General features: G+C 38.6%; 2 protein-coding genes across 2 annotated transcripts in view; one reads left to right on the top strand and one right to left on the bottom strand.

The window, feature by feature from the left end:
- The window catches only part of LOC134823189 (polyunsaturated fatty acid 5-lipoxygenase-like), a 1185970-nt gene that overhangs the window by 703387 nt on the left and 466809 nt on the right, over positions 1–15774 (bottom strand). The window lies entirely within an intron of this gene.
- Positions 9287–15477, top strand: LOC134823229 (phosphatidylinositol 4-kinase type 2-beta-like). The gene is made up of 4 exons (XM_063834625.1): positions 9287–9559; positions 10448–10615; positions 10812–10931; positions 15023–15477. The coding sequence occupies exons 1-4, from the start codon at positions 9317–9319 to the stop codon at positions 15161–15163; spliced, it is 672 nt and encodes a 223-aa protein (XP_063690695.1). The 5' UTR covers positions 9287–9316; the 3' UTR covers positions 15164–15477.

Raw genomic sequence — 15774 nt, 5'->3', positions numbered from 1 at the left:
TTAATCAAATTTGTGTTTGACAAAACAGGTTTTAAATTCGTTGCTACTATACAGTTAGCAGCACACTTTTGTAAATTCCAAGCCGAAGTTATGCGGAGAATATTCAAAGATTGCAGATTGTAAAATCAAGCAAAACATGCGCGCATCTGAAAATAAAAAACCAATCTTGGACTAAAATTTAACGAATGATACTTGGAGTTAATATCAAATTATTATTTCACAAAAGTTATGTTCAATATTAATTATAAGAAAAATGAACTGGGTAGAATTTGTGGTATTTAAGAAGTTGTTATAATGACAAAATGCCGTACAAATCGGCGCGTGGCTTTGTGTTTTCAGTTTACAGTTTAGTGATTTGTAACTTAAATATGATTGCAGAAAAACATTTGTTACTTCCTTTTTGATGCAAAACCAGAATTATATATTTATATAATTCTAATGTAATGTAAGAATGATACTCGTGTCATACATTTAAAATCATATTACTACCATATTTATCAACACACAACATTAAATTGAACGCGTATTTGTCAATATGACAAATAACAAAAACTATTATTACTCATCAACACCCCAGCGAACGCCGCGGGCTTCATACGTCGCACAAAATGATTGAATTTCACTTTTAAAATCTCCTCAAGCTTCATGTTAAGTCAAATCACGTATGTTTAGTTTTAAAGTAATCTTGTTCTTTAGATAATTGTCTCAATAATCGAATATCGAAGAGTTCAATTCAATTCAAGGAAAATTGTTCAAACTATGAGTGATCATGAATAAAAAATGGATAATTTACACGTAAAATTTGCCTCAAAATTTGTTTTGAAAAATAACCATAACTCTGGCTATGATTTAAATTTTGAAAATTTAAAATGCTAGTGCCGCGCACAAAAATGTTCCGCGCATTTAAAACGTGTCGATAATGCGCCCAAACCAATGTCGCGTTGGATAATAGTGAATAAGCTGGTTGAATTCACAATTTTCATTTTTTGTTACAGTTTGTTGCTTTGTGTGGCAGCCATATTGGTTTTGTGCGTGCGCAACTATTGCGCGCTATCTACATATCTTACCGTTAAATGTACGTTTACAGATTTAATCGAGATCTTTGCGAGGCTTTCATAATTATGTAATATGTATGATATAGCTTGATATGCTGTTACTTCAAATTGCTGTAATTTCTATTTATATTGACTTAAGTCGAGTACAAAATGAAATTATTTGCTCTCTAATTTTAAGGATGACGACCTGCAACTGAAATTGAGTGATATTCGACTATTTCAATTTAGATTCGCTAGTCAACAAAATGGTTGCTCACTCCGAAATAACGACTTTCAAGTAATGGTATGTACCCTATTTTTTACAACAAGGCTCCCAGTATTATAGTAAAACATAGACAATAGACAATATTTTAATATAAACTATAATTAATTTTTGACCGGGAACATTCAGCAGTTAACTTTGTCGTATTTTAAAACAAGTTACTCGGGCCCCGTTCGTAGAGAAGATAGATTTGCTGTGTTTTAAAACAAGTTACTCGTGCCCAGTTCGCAGAGAAGATAGATTTGCTGTATTTTAAAACAAGTTACTCGGGCCCCGTTCGTAGAGAAGATAGATTTGCTGTATTTTAAAACAAGTTACCCGTGCCCAGTTCGCAGAGAATATAGATTTGCTGTATTTTAAAACAAGTAACTCGTGCCCAGTTCGCAGAGAAGATAGATTTGCGGTATTTTAAAACAAGTTACTCGTGCCCAGTTCGCAGAGAAGATAGATTTGCTGTATTTTAAAACAAGTTACCCGTGCCCAGTTTGCAGAGAAGATAGATTTGCTGTATTTCAAAACAAGTAACTCGGGCCCAGTTCGCAGAGAATATAGATTTGCTGTATTTCAAAACAAGTAACTCGGGCCCAGTTCGCAGAGAAGATAGATTTGCTGTATTTTAAAACAAGTTACCCGTGCCCAGTTCGCAGAGAATATAGATTTGCTGTATTTTAAAACAAGTAACTCGTGCCCAGTTCGCAGAGAAGATAGATTTGCGGTATTTTAAAACAAGTTACTCGTGCCCAGTTCGCAGAGAATATAGATTTGCTGTATTTCAAAACAAGTAACTCGGGCCCAGTTCGCAGAGAATATAGATTTGCTGTATTTCAAAACAAGTAACTCGTGCCCAGTTTGCAGAGAAGATAGATTTGCTGTATTTTAAAACAAGTAACTCGTGCCCAGTTTGCAGAGAAGATAGATTTGCTGTATTTTAAAACAAGTAACTCGTGCCCAGTTTGCAGAGAAGATAGATTTGCTGTATTTTAAAACAAGTAACTCGTGCCCAGTTTGCAGAGAAGATAGATTTGCTGTATTTTAAAACAAGTAACTCGTGCCCAGTTTGCAGAGAAGATAGATTTGCTGTATTTTAAAACAAGTAACTCGTGCCCAGTTTGCAGAGAAGATAGATTTGCTGTATTTTAAAACAAGTAACTCGTGCCCAGTTTGCAGAGAAGATAGATTTGCTGTATTTTAAAACAAGTAACTCGTGCCCAGTTTGCAGAGAAGATAGATTTGCTGTATTTTAAAACAAGTAACTCGTGCCCAGTTTGCAGAGAAGATAGATTTGCTGTATTTTAAAACAAGTAATTCGTGCCCAGTTCGCAGAGAATATAGATTTGCTGTATTTCAAAACAAGTAACTCGGGCCCAGTTCGCAGAGAATATAGATTTGCTGTATTTCAAAACAAGTTACTCGGGCCCAGTTCGCAGAGAAGATAGATTTGCTGTATTTTAAAACAAGTTACCCGTGCCCAGTTCGCAGAGAAGATAGATTTGCTGTATTTCAAAACAAGTTACCCGTGCCCAGTTCGCAGAGAAGATAGATATGCTGTATTTTAAAACAAGTGACTCGTGCCCAGTTCGCAGAGAAGATAGATTTGCTGTATTTTAAAACAAGTAACTCGTGCCCAGTTCGCAGAGAATATAGATTTGCTGTATTTCAAAACAAGTAACTCGGGCCCAGTTCGCAGAGAAGATAGATTTGCTGTATTTTAAAACAAGTTACTCGTGCCCAGTTCGCAGAGAAGATAGATTTGCTGTATTTTAAAACAAGTTACCCGTGCCCAGTTTGCAGAGAAGATAGATTTGCTGTATTTCAAAACAAGTAACTCGGGCCCAGTTCGCAGAGAAGATAGATTTGCTGTATTTTAAAACAAGTTACTCGTGCCCAGTTCGCAGAGAAGATAGATTTGCTGTATTTTAAAACAAGTTACTCGTGCCCAGTTCGCAGAGAAGATAGATTTGCTGTATTTTAAAACAAGTTACCCGTGCCCAGTTCGCAGAGAAGATAGATATGCTGTATTTTAAAACAAGTGACTCGTGCCCAGTTTGCAGAGAAGATAGATTTGCTGTATTTTAAAACAAGTTACTCGTGCCCAGTTCGCAGAGAAGATAGATTTGCTGTATTTTAAAACAAGTTACTCGTGCCCAGTTCGCAGAGAAGATAGATTTGCTGTATTTTAAAACAAGTTACTCGTGCCCAGTTCGCAGAGAAGATAGATTTGCTGTATTTTAAAACAAGTTACCCGTGCCCAGTTCGCAGAGAAGATAGATATGCTGTATTTTAAAACAAGTGACTCGTGCCCAGTTTGCAGAGAATATAGATTTGCGGTATTTTAAAACAAGTAACTCGTGCCCACTCCGAGAAGATAGATTTGCTGTATTTTAAAACAAGTTACTCGTGCCCACTCCGAGAAGATAGATTTGCTGTATTTTAAAACAAGTTACCCGTGCCCAGTTCGCAGAGAAGATAGATTTGCTGTATTTTAAAACAAGTTACTCGTGCCCAGTTCGCAGAGAAGATAGATTTGCTGTATTTTAAAACAAGTTACTCGTGCCCAGTTCGCAGAGAAGATAGATTTGCTGTATTTTAAAACAAGTTACTCGTGCCCAGTTCGCAGAGAAGATAGATTTGCTGTATTTTAAAACAAGTTACCCGTGCCCAGTTCGCAGAGAAGATAGATATGCTGTATTTTAAAACAAGTGACTCGTGCCCAGTTTGCAGAGAAGATAGATTTGCTGTATTTTAAAACAAGTTACTCGTGCCCACTCCGAGAAGATAGATTTGCTGTATTTTAAAACAAGTTACTCGTGCCCAGTTCGTAGAGAAAATAGATTTACTGTAGTTGTCAGTTTACGGACAAATAAAGTCGAAAAGCATTAATCAAAATATGTTTTTGGCTGTCCCAAAATTTCGGATTCTTTTTCTGGAGTTTGGAATTGGCGGGAATTTTAAAACTCTCGTTGTGGTACCAAACCAATATTTTCAGCGCAGAGTTTTAGCGCGCGCCGAGATCACACGCGTATTTTTGCATTGAAGTCGCGCGTTATTTGCACGTGCACTTCTACAGATTAAAATTAGGAGAGGGCCCTTACTGCTTACATTACTAAGTTGTTATGTAGTAATATTGTGAATTTGTCCGAAACTGGAAACAAATCTTGTAAAATTTTACGAATAGAAGTTATAGTATTACTTGACTGTAAAAATTTACTGAGTTTCACTTCCATATTTCAGGATCCGACTGCTGATATTAAAATTGAAGAGTTAGATTTCATTGGAACATGGAATTACTGTAATGGAAAATAAAACAGGTCTTGCTGAGGATGAAGAAATGTTATGTGGGGAGAAAATGGGCTACTGGAAGTGGACCTTCTTAAACAAAGACGACTTTCACAAAATGTTTAAAAGATCACGGTCGCGGCATCGAACCCTGGACGCTTCCCCTGCCACGGTCAGACACTCGAGATTAGTACTAGTAGTGTGCGCTACTCGAGCTGTTGATATATGAGTTCTTCGGTGTTATTTATATAATTGTAATATGTAATGACTGACAGTGCGAGATATCTTTTTTTGTTTCTATTTGATGTGTTTAGTGTTTGTGTTGCATTCTAATATAAACCGCGTATTAGTTTCGTGTCAATTTTAAATTTGATAAGTTTATCTTTAAACTGTATTTATTAGCAGTAATAGTTACATTTTGGTATTATACCTATATTTATTATTGTAATACTGTTGTATAATGCTGTTTCTTTCTCATTGTAGCTTACATATAGGATAGCATACTTTGCTCTGATCTTTAATCACAGTTGACAATACTTGATTAGGGTTAATGATTGTACGCGTTTGAAATCTTGATTTGATATCATTATAACCTTTACTAATGTTCAGATGAATGAATTTGATGTTTTATTTTTCCACGGCACTATTGAAAATCCTTTAAGGGATAGAATCGGCACTGTCAAATATCTTTAAAAGGTTCGTAAACGGAATTACAGTCGATCTCCTGACAAATTTATGTCGAAAATTTGTTTTAACACGCGCAGCAATATGAAGCCCGCGGCTTTCGCCGGGGTGTCAATTTAAAACATAAATTGGCTCATTATACAAAAAAATCTTACAACACAATATATTATTAAATTGTGAGTGTTGACACATAATTGATCGCTATGCTATTCATATTTCGCGCGGCGCAAGTGACCGTCCGTTAAACACACTCGATGCTTATAATGTATGCGTCTAATGCATCATTAATGGAAGGCGCGCCGGTGAAATTTTTGCGCGCGAATTTACGATTTAAACGAAAAGAAACTGCAGGGAAATGACAAAATAGGTATAAATTCGTTGATAACTCAAATTCTGAGCATCAAAATTGCTCAAACTAAATTAGGTTCAGTAGAACTTAAGTGTTTACGTAAGCTGACCAAATTTCAACAAAATTGTTATATGGGAAGTATTATAACTTTTCGATTGTTTCCAAAATAATGTGCTGGCCGAAATAAGAGCTTAAAAACCATTCAATGGTCAGAGCGCGCGTCTTATTGTCAATGGCGCACTGCCTACGCAAATGTTACAATTTTGCAAAAACATCTTATAAATTACATGTTGATTTGTGATTGACAATGTCAACCCATCGAAATCGTTGCTCTGCAAGGGCAAGGCAAAGCAACGATCGACGATGCGAAGCTAAGCAAGAATGCTAGTTTGCGCGGCGCGTCGAAGCGGCGAAGTCCTTTAACATTCAAATTACATGCTGATGCAGTCTGATGAGATTTTTGCGTTACTGGGCCAATTGTAGGTTTACAACCTACCAAGACGCGCGCCGAGTTGGACTCGTCCGCGCGACGGTCCTAATATATGGAACAGATATTTCACGAGTATTACCCGTTAATATTGGGCCGCGATCAGCCTGTCATTCCGCCTAAACATGATAGCCTGAGGTCCCCAGGTAAATTTTTGCAACATTTGCTTACAATCCTGAAAAATAAACCGGGCCGGGGCGAAATGTTTACAATTTTGCTAAAACACCAGCATGCACATGCCTCGGCTCCTCGCTGTAGCGGCTGCACTAGCTACATGCAAAGTAAAGTGTTACTACGCGCGGAGGGGGCATCGTGTATGGTGAACCATGCGATGCGAATTGCGAAGCCAAACTGCAGTTGATAGAATCGGACCGCGCTACTGGCTAACAACATGCGAGCCCGCACGCCCAAAACACAAATGACAAACGTAACTTAATCATTAATATAATAATACAAAGTGTACAGTTTTACTATTAGTACAGTTTTACTATATATATATAGTAAATATATAATAACCTCTAGTTTCGCGCGCGCACTCATTTATTTTTGAACAGCTTTAATAGCTTATTGTGTTAAAATCATGTAACTACATATGAACTAAATGAAAGTTGAGACCGAGCTAACAGGTAAAACCGAGCTAATAGTAGTTAACAGTACGTACGTGCGCGGCTTTACCTGTAGTCTACAAGTGAAACCGCGCACTGGTAATGACTATTAACTCAGTTTCACTTATTATATTATATTACATATTAGTAGAGGCTCTTACGGGCAAAAAGACGTGTTTTCTGCTACGAGTTTAGAGACCTAACCGCTAATTGGACACAATAGTATGATGTCTAAGGATCGATAATATGTTAAGAAGTATAAATTTGGCCTTATTAGTCACGTGCTATACCAATGCGCGTTTTAAACTTTGACAGTCTATTACTCTAAGGCAAATAAAGTAATTATATCCATATTTTGTCAGCAATAAGATCACATTATTTTCTATTTAGTGTGAAAATATGAGCTAGAACGGACATAATCTCGCTGAGTTATAGCTGTTTGAAATTTATGATGAACGCGCGGGTGCCAATTGATAACAACTAAATGCTTTTGCGCGTAGTGCGCGTCGAAAATTTGGCAAAAACGCTTGCGGAGTGACAATATTCAAACTTCGATTAAGTATATGAAGTGGGTACTTCTCGGAAAGGAAAAATTTAGGCAAACACGATGTGACTATTTTTGGGTTGATTTAATACAACTGCAAAAAATTATTCAAACTTAAAGCAAAAAAGTCAAAATTTTTACCACTTTTTTGGATTTTTACCTCAGAACAAATAGAGGGATTTGTTTTATTTTTATACAATCTTGTGCGGCTGTCTTTTAGCTATCTTTATGCAAGTTTTGCCGACATGCCAACAAAATTAACTTGCTCAAAATATCAAAAAACATGGTTTTTTGGCCTATTTTTGGCCCAAAAATCGGTTTTTTTGCGATTTTACCCCAGAACAATCAGTCCAATCATCTTGAAACCACTTTCAATCGATTCTACGGTCAAAAATACGTCTAGTAAGGTGTATCTGGGGTCCCTAACGTATCGAGCAGACAATGCCCGTAAGAGCCTCTACTATATTAGCTCGATCGTTCATTTAACCATGTGCGTTCGCACCACTGCGGGCGCGCTTGTTTACCGCCGGGAGGCGGGCGCCGCGCGTCCCACTACAAGTGCAAGGGCTCTGGACAGATCAAGCAAGCTCGGTCATACCTGGGGACCTCAGGCTATCATGTTCATAAACATAAAGAATAGAGATTAGCTGTGGAATGACAGGCTGAGCGCGGCCCAGTAAGCTTGGTTTCACCTATATTAGCTAATGCATCTTCAGCTTCATGACAGTTGACAGTTAAATTAGTGCAGTGCAGTTAAACATGAAAGTAGTATAAAAAGTTTGCTTCTCAATTTCATGCTGCTCACCTTAAATTAAAATTAAATAAACTAAATTAATGCTGAGCAGGGTATAAATAGCGAGCCAAACTTAATTTTCCAGCTCCTAAAATTTTTTAATTATTCAAACAAGCAGGGTTTATATTTTACCTGGCACGTCACTCCCTTTCATGCGCCGTGGAGCGCTCTTCCCACTTTTTGCATGTGCACATGCATATCGATCGTGATGAGAGAAGCGAGCCATAAACTAACAACTGGCAAGCTAGTTAATGCATATTCTTTCTTTGTTAATTATAGTTTATTTATTTATAAATTTTATTTTATTTATAGATTTAATTTGTTGTACGCAGTGTGTAATGCAACTTAATGCGTGCAAAAAACAATTACTTATAAAATCTTTTAAAATTAAAAATGTATTTGATAAAATTGAAAGTGACATCAATATTTTGTGAATCCAAGTCCAAAGTTGTATTGCAAGTGGTCAAGCACAAAGAATTTAGCTAAATATTGATTTAAAAAACAGGGTAAAGGGACTCTCTATCTTTTGTACAGTGAAGCTTAACTTGGTAAATATTTCGAAACATTTTAGAAGTCAGTGGTGCTATAAATCTTTAGCTCAATGGACAGTAAATTTTCATTTTTGAAAAAATCCATTCAAAGAAGAATACAGAATATTTGATGATATTCAATAGTATTAACAATAGTTAATAGTATTATGTTTACAGTATGCACTGAAGGGGTATCCTAGGAAGTTTCTTGAACTTTTAACAGGTACCCCTCCTCATTTAACCCAAAATTAAGTTTCCTATCATTCGGCTGAGTCAACCAAGGAGAAGATGTGCCATTGATTCCTGATGTTAGCTAAGGACATCATTAGGATTATGCGACCATGAATTGAGTGATTATTGAATGATGAGAGCCGGGCAGGGGGGTGGGAGGGGGGACAGTGGCGTAACAAAGGGCATGCGCAGTTTTGCTAGTACTACCTCAGTTTTTCAAAATTATCCCTCATTCAAATGGCAACTTGGCACCCCCTAAGATGGTGCCACCTCTGCTGACAGCAGGGTCAGCAGGGCCCTTTGTTATGCCACTAAACATGGACATTGGACAAGCACTTTGCATTGAGGTTGTAAGGTTATTTCATTGGAATATTTACTGGGTAAATTTTCTAAGTTGTTGGTTGTTGTAAACAACCATCGTACGTTCAAAATTCGCCATCAAACTGTAAAAAATATAATCACAGCTGAATATAATTTAGGTTGAGACTGAAAAGTCTCATATGTCTGTAGCCAGAATTGTACTGAGAACAGGCTACAAAGACATCCAATACCAGCCTCTCCCCAAGGAAATCGAGGACGCTGACGACGTTGAATCGCCAGTTTCAGTTGGAGGTTGTAATTTGGACATTGCCACTACGCCTACTTCCAGCGGCCATGAGCAGCAGCGGCTGTTAACTGACGATGGAGAAGCAAACATTCCCTTACAGACAGATGATCCTGAATTTAATGAACTCATTGTCGAGGTTTGTGTCCTATACATCTTGAAAATTAGGGCATGTTCACATATTAATACTAAATCACTGAGGTGCAGTGGAGGGAGGAGGTTTCTAAATGATTACTCTACTGTCATTTTAACACAATAGCTATGTGTAAAACTGATAACGGAATTAGGAGCGGGTTAAACATTGTCCAAAAATGTATTATGGAACAATGAAACAAGAAATTTCAATGAAACAAGAAATTTAATTTTAGCACATTTTACAGAATAAAAGATGTAAAACAATTCATAAAATATAATGCCCATTTGGTGTATGACTTTTTGTCCTTGACTGCTTGTTTGGTTTTGGAAGGACAGGTTACTAACGGGGCAAGGAATGCGCGTGCCTGGGAGCTTTTGCACACACCAAAACGCTAGTTCAGTTAAGTTTTTAGAGACAAGGCTCAAATTAGGACTATAAGAAAAATTGTTAGCAGACATTGCATTAGGGGTTCTGTTTAAAGTTTTTACTATCTAGGTTGCAGTCTTGTTGTGACAAAAAGTCTACACTAAAACATGTTTGATTTTATATTGTGCAGTTCAAGGATTAAAAATGCACCTTCAAGGTGGATATTGGAGAGCAGGCGAAAGATTATGGCTTAAATTTATCAATGGTTATAATAAGCTATAAATATTTTAAACTATACAATGCTAATTAAAAATTTCTTTATACTTCATTCTCAAATTAAAATTCAAAAATTCAAAAATAACATGTGGACAAACCCTTATAATGTATTATTGTATTATTTCACAAACGTCATGTTGATTTTCAATGTTTTTAAAATCATTATTTTGTGTCCTCAAGATTTACTACATAGGCTGTGAGTTCTAAATCTAATCCAATTTTTATCTAACGATATTAATATTCCTGCAGTCAGAAAGAGCTATAGATGAAGGAATTCTACCAGACAGAATATACCAAGGAAGCAGTGGCAGTTATTTTGTAAAGGACCGAGATCGCAAAACTGTTGGTGTTTTTAAGCCAAAAAATGAGGAACCTTACGGACATTTAAACCCTAAGTGGACAAAATGGATGCACAAGGTATAGAAATATTCATGGGACATTTCAACGGGTTGATTATTTAATGCTTTCTTCCCAAATCATAACAACATTTGCCTTAGAAACTAAGTATGAAGCTGGTTCAGACTTTTTGACAGATCAATTGGGGTATTTAACTTTCAGTTGTAATTGTGATCAGGAAACTTTGTGCACTTTTAAACATATCTTCAAATTTCAGATGTGTTGCCCATGTTGTTTTGGCAGATCTTGTCTTATTCCCAATCAAGGGTACATGTCAGAGGCTGGTGCCAGTTTGGTTGACTCCAAGTTCGGACTTGGTGTCGTTCCTAAAACAAAGGTTTGTTGTTATCATGAGTGTATGTATACACTCATTGTAATTAACACTTGTTGTAATTAACACTTGTTGTAATTAACGCTTGTTATAATTCCCGTTCAACAGTACACTTTGTACACGTATTGATATCATGATTACGCATGTAAAAGGGAGGGTATATCCGTATTTCGCTGCTAGTGATGCAGTCCTTAGCCCGGTAGCTAAGGCTTCCCCGTTTCTCGCTCATTTGTGCTCCGATGGGCTTGTGACCTCTGCGGGGGTCAAGTGCAGGATGAGGGACATGGCTGACCAGGAGAAGGTTGTTTTTGGGAGATAGAGTAGGGTTGGTTTGGTGTTGTGCCTTCGCAGTTTAACTGTATCTTTACTCTAGAATGTAGATGTAGAAAATATTTGTTTCCTAAGTTAATTTGGATAAATATTTATGATGAGTATTTTTGTGAATCATATAAAATGCTCCACTCGATTTGCTCCACTCGATTTGCAATAATACACTACTGCATATACTCTTAGGTAATAATGAGACAGTATCTATATCAGTAGAGGTGTCCAGGAATATCTCAGAACTTGTGGCATGTGCTGAGAGGAGGCTACAAGGCTGAGGAGTACCCAGACAACTGTAGGTAATTTGAAGGGATCTACATTCCTAAGGCGGATGGAGATTTTGGACCCAGCACAGGACGGCCTATATCGCTAGGAAACATTCAGGGGAAGATATACCTCGCTGTGTTGGCGAAAAGATTAACCAACTTTGTTGTCGCTAACGGGTATGTGGATCTCTCTGTGCAGAAGGGTGGAGTTCCTGGTGTACACGGATGTACAGAGCACTTTGGAGCTATGTGGGAGGTGCTCAAAGATGCTAGAGTTAAGAGAAAGGATCTCAGTGTTGTCTGGTTAGACTTGGCGAATGCTTACGGGGCTGTTCCACATTTACTTATTGTGAAAGCACTCCGCTTCTATCATATCCCCGAGAAAGTTATCAACATCGTAATCAAATACTTCTCGGAAGTGTACGGAAGATTCTCCTCTAAAACAGTGACATCAGAGTGGCAGCAGTTCGAGATAGGAATATTTATGGGCTGTGTCATCTCGGTGATCTTGTTTGTGCTATGCATGAACCTTTCTGACGAGTACTTGAAGATAAAGGTACCCAGGAGTGTCGAGTACATTAAGGATGGAACAGCTATACCACCCCTTAAGCTGTTTATGGATGATAGCTGCCTTACCACGGCTAAAATGGTAGATATGCAAACCCTGCTTGATGTTTATCAGGAGTTCGTTGTGTGGTCAAGGTTCAAGCTTAAGTCGTCTAAGTCTAGGGCACTAGTCTACCAGAAGGGAGTGACAGTGGAGTGGGTTGTAGAGAGTTCAGAAGGTAGTCAGGCGAGGTTGCAGCTTAGCGGGGAGGTGATCCCGAATGTATCTGAGAAACCAATCAAGTTTCTAGGGAGGTGGATTCGGGCAGAAGGAAAGGACAAAGCTATAATCGAGAAAACACACGAGGATCTTGTTACATACCTCAGTAGACTCGATCTTAGCTCCCTCACCGGCCTGCAGAAATGTTGGGGGTATCAGTATATGGTCCTTCCAAAGATGAAGTGGCCACTTGCCATTTATGATATCCCGATCAGCACTGTTTCTCGCTGGGAGCAAACAACTAACAGTCATCTCAGAAAATGGCTAGGAGTGGGACACACGCTTAGTAGCTCTTGCCTGTTTAGTCATTCATCCAGTGTTGCTCTCCCCATCGACAGCCTAACCGACACTTGGAAAGTAGAAAAGTGCCGTCTCTTGCAGTCATATCAAACATCTCAGGATGCTTTGATCAGAGCGGTGCAACCCCAGGTGCGGTCTGGGAGAGTTTGGAAGGCAGATGCTCAGCTTCACGAAGCTGAAAGAGACTTGGTGTGTGAGTCAGTGCGAGGTATGGTGCAACCTCTTAGTAGAGCGGGAATTGGTTTCGGTGATTGGAAGAAGCCCTGGGAGAAGATGTCAGAAAAGGAGCAGCAGAGGGAGGTGTTGGATAGGGTTAAGGAGAACATCAGGAAGGAAAGAGAGGTGCAGTTGGGTACGTTGGAGATGCAGTCCAGGTGGGGTAATTGGAGAGAGCTGGTGACAAGGACTGACATGAGCTGGCACACGCTCTTCAAGTATGGGGACTCATTAATCGGTTTTCTGCTTAGTGCTGTGTATGGCACGCTTGTTACACCAGCTTTAGCATCCAAGTGGAGCGAGGATGAGGATGGGATGTGCAAGCTGTGTGGTGACAAGTTGGGAACTGTGCCGCATATTCTGGCTGGTTGTCCTGTGGCACTAAGTCAAGGGAGATACCGATGGCGCCACGATAAGGTGCTTAAACAAATAGCAGACCAAGTGAAATTCCATTGTGAGCGGAGAGTCAACAAGAGGAAGAGCTCTTGTGTCACTCGGAAAGCCATTGAGTTTGTTCCAGCAGGAGGGAGGTTTAAGGAGGTGAAGAGGTCGAAAGTCAGTGAGTTTGGGATTCTGAGTGGGGCCACTGATTGGATAGTATTAGCTGACCTGGATAAGCAGCTGAAATTCCCGTCGGATATAGCAACGACCAGATTAAGACCAGATTTGGTTCTTTTCTCGAAAGCTTCCAAGAGAGTAATCTGGTGGGAGCTTACAGTACCGTCGGAAGAGAGAATAGCTGCATCCCATGAGCTGAAGCTTGATCGGTATAACAGTCTACAAGCGGAAATACAAGCTAATGGGTGGTCATGTTTCAGCTTTGCTGTTGAGGTTGGTGCTAGAGGTGTGGTCGCAGCAAGTTTGGAGTGTGCATCAAGGAAGATTGGTCTGACTGGGAGAGCCCTCAAGAAGTTGGTCAGAGATTGTGGGAAGGATGCAGCCCATTGTTCAAGATGGATTTATCTGCTGTCTAGGAAAAGAGAGTGGGAGATGAGAGCTGTTTGAGCTTTATGACTTCACCTAACAGCCAGAGGTGCCATAAGCTAACTCGTCGTAAATCGCGAGCTCTAGCAGGTATCCTCGGGTGATTGTCAGATCAGATGGTGGTCCAAGAGAGACCGCTGGGGCACCTGACAGAAAACCGTATCGCAATGAAAGCCCCGAAACGGTGTCAGGTTTGTGACTGAAGATTCTGATCAAGCTCAGGGTTGAGTCTACACAGTGTCGCCACTTGCCGATGCCAGTTGATGCGAGAAGACACTGATGTAAGTGGGAAGTTATGTCTAAGAAACAGCGTGTGGTTCGGGTGCCGGTTGAACGCATGTAAAAGGGAGGGTATATCCGTATTTCGCTGCTAGTGATGCAGTCCTTAGCCCGGTAGCTAAGGCTTCCCCGTTTCTCGCTCATTTGTGCTCCGATGGGCTTGTGACCTCTGCGGGGGTCAAGTGCAGGATGAGGGACATGGCTGACCAGGAGAAGGTTGTTTTTGGGAGATAGAGTAGGGTTGGTTTGGTGTTGTGCCTTCGCAGTTTAACTGTATCTTTACTCTAGAATGTAGATGTAGAAAATATTTGTTTCCTAAGTTAATTTGGATAAATATTTATGATGAGTATTTTTGTGAATCATATAAAATGCTCCACTCGATTTGCTCCACTCGATTTGCAATAATACACTACTGCATATACTCTTAGGTAATAATGAGACAGTATCTATATCAGTACATCAATGATCATTTAAATTGGTCGTTAGTCAATGTATTATAGAATGTTATGATATTTTCTCTATTTCCATTGTTTAGTATTTATCGATGCTTTTAAATTGTATACAGTAAATTAAATTGCTATGCTTTTATTTCTGTTTAGATATTGACTACTTAGTGTATGATTTGTTTTGCGATCAATCATTAAAAAACTGGATTACTTTATGCATTATACAATTCCTTATTCTGGATTAAGATTAATATCAACAAATAAACGTAAACTGTTTGCACTTGATGTGGTAATATATTGTATACATCAATCATGTAAATCATAATATGTGGTCATCTGCGCACTTTATAACAAGCAAATGATTACTTAAGCGGTAAGCCAGAATGATGACTCATACCAATGATATTGCATTAAATTAAAGTAGATAGAGCAATATATAACTCTAGTATTGTTCAGGTAGTTGCACTGGCAAGCGAGACCTTCAACTACACTCCTATTGACAAAGCTAAAGCTAAGTCTGTGAAGTTTGCTACAGAACGGTTCCCTGATACGCTTGGTAAAAACATGAAAGCTGGCCTCCCGCCTAAGGTAAGATAATCCGGGTGCTTATTTTTCTGTTTCATTTCCAGTTTCGTGTTGTAAATTCAGCTGTATCCTGTTTAGGCAACATTCCATTAACAGGTTTTTATCAATTTCCATAAAGTATGAAGCGGTAGAATATTTAGAACCACTTGCACTCCAGTGCCGGTTCTTATCATTCTGAAATACAATACACAGATAACGTAATATTGCACGCTGAAAGCATTAAGCAGAATATGACCCCTTATCTGCATATCTTAGAGAATTGCTGCCAAAAATAGCTGCTATACATTCACTTTTTAAATGATATTCTATAGAATATATCTTTCTCTGTACTGTAGGATCTTGCTTACTTATCAAAGAATTAAAAATCTGAACTTTTTTTTCTGAGATGCAACAGGAAATAATGTCAAAAACTGTGAGGGTTATTTGAGATCCGAGCAGTTGCTCACAACTAACATAATTCAAACTCCATGATTATTCAGATGTATAATTCCCTCCTAGATAACATCTCCCTTTCTATAATCTATATACATTGCACTTCTGCAACTATAACATTACTCATTACATGTCAGAGTTGCAAGACTGCAGTACAACCTTACCCTGCACACAAAGTATACATTATTTGC

The sequence above is a fragment of the Bolinopsis microptera genome, chromosome 11 (assembly GCF_026151205.1).
Source record: "Bolinopsis microptera isolate Bmic1 chromosome 11, MBARI_Bmic_1.0, whole genome shotgun sequence".
Taxonomy (NCBI): Eukaryota; Metazoa; Ctenophora; class Tentaculata; order Lobata; family Bolinopsidae; genus Bolinopsis; species Bolinopsis microptera.
The sequence above is the reverse complement of the archived record's forward strand: the minus strand, read 5'-3'. Positions and strand labels throughout refer to the sequence as shown.

Bases quoted from the DNA above. Each gene is read 5' to 3' on its own strand.
- LOC134823229 (XM_063834625.1), top strand. From the start codon at position 9,317: ATGTCTGTAGCCAGAATTGTACTGAGAACAGGCTACAAAGACATCCAA. The intron at 10,616-10,811 runs GTATAGAAATAT...TTCAAATTTCAG, and splicing joins GGACAAAATGGATGCACAAG to ATGTGTTGCCCATGTTGTTT. The intron at 10,932-15,022 runs GTTTGTTGTTAT...AGTATTGTTCAG, and splicing joins GTGTCGTTCCTAAAACAAAG to GTAGTTGCACTGGCAAGCGA.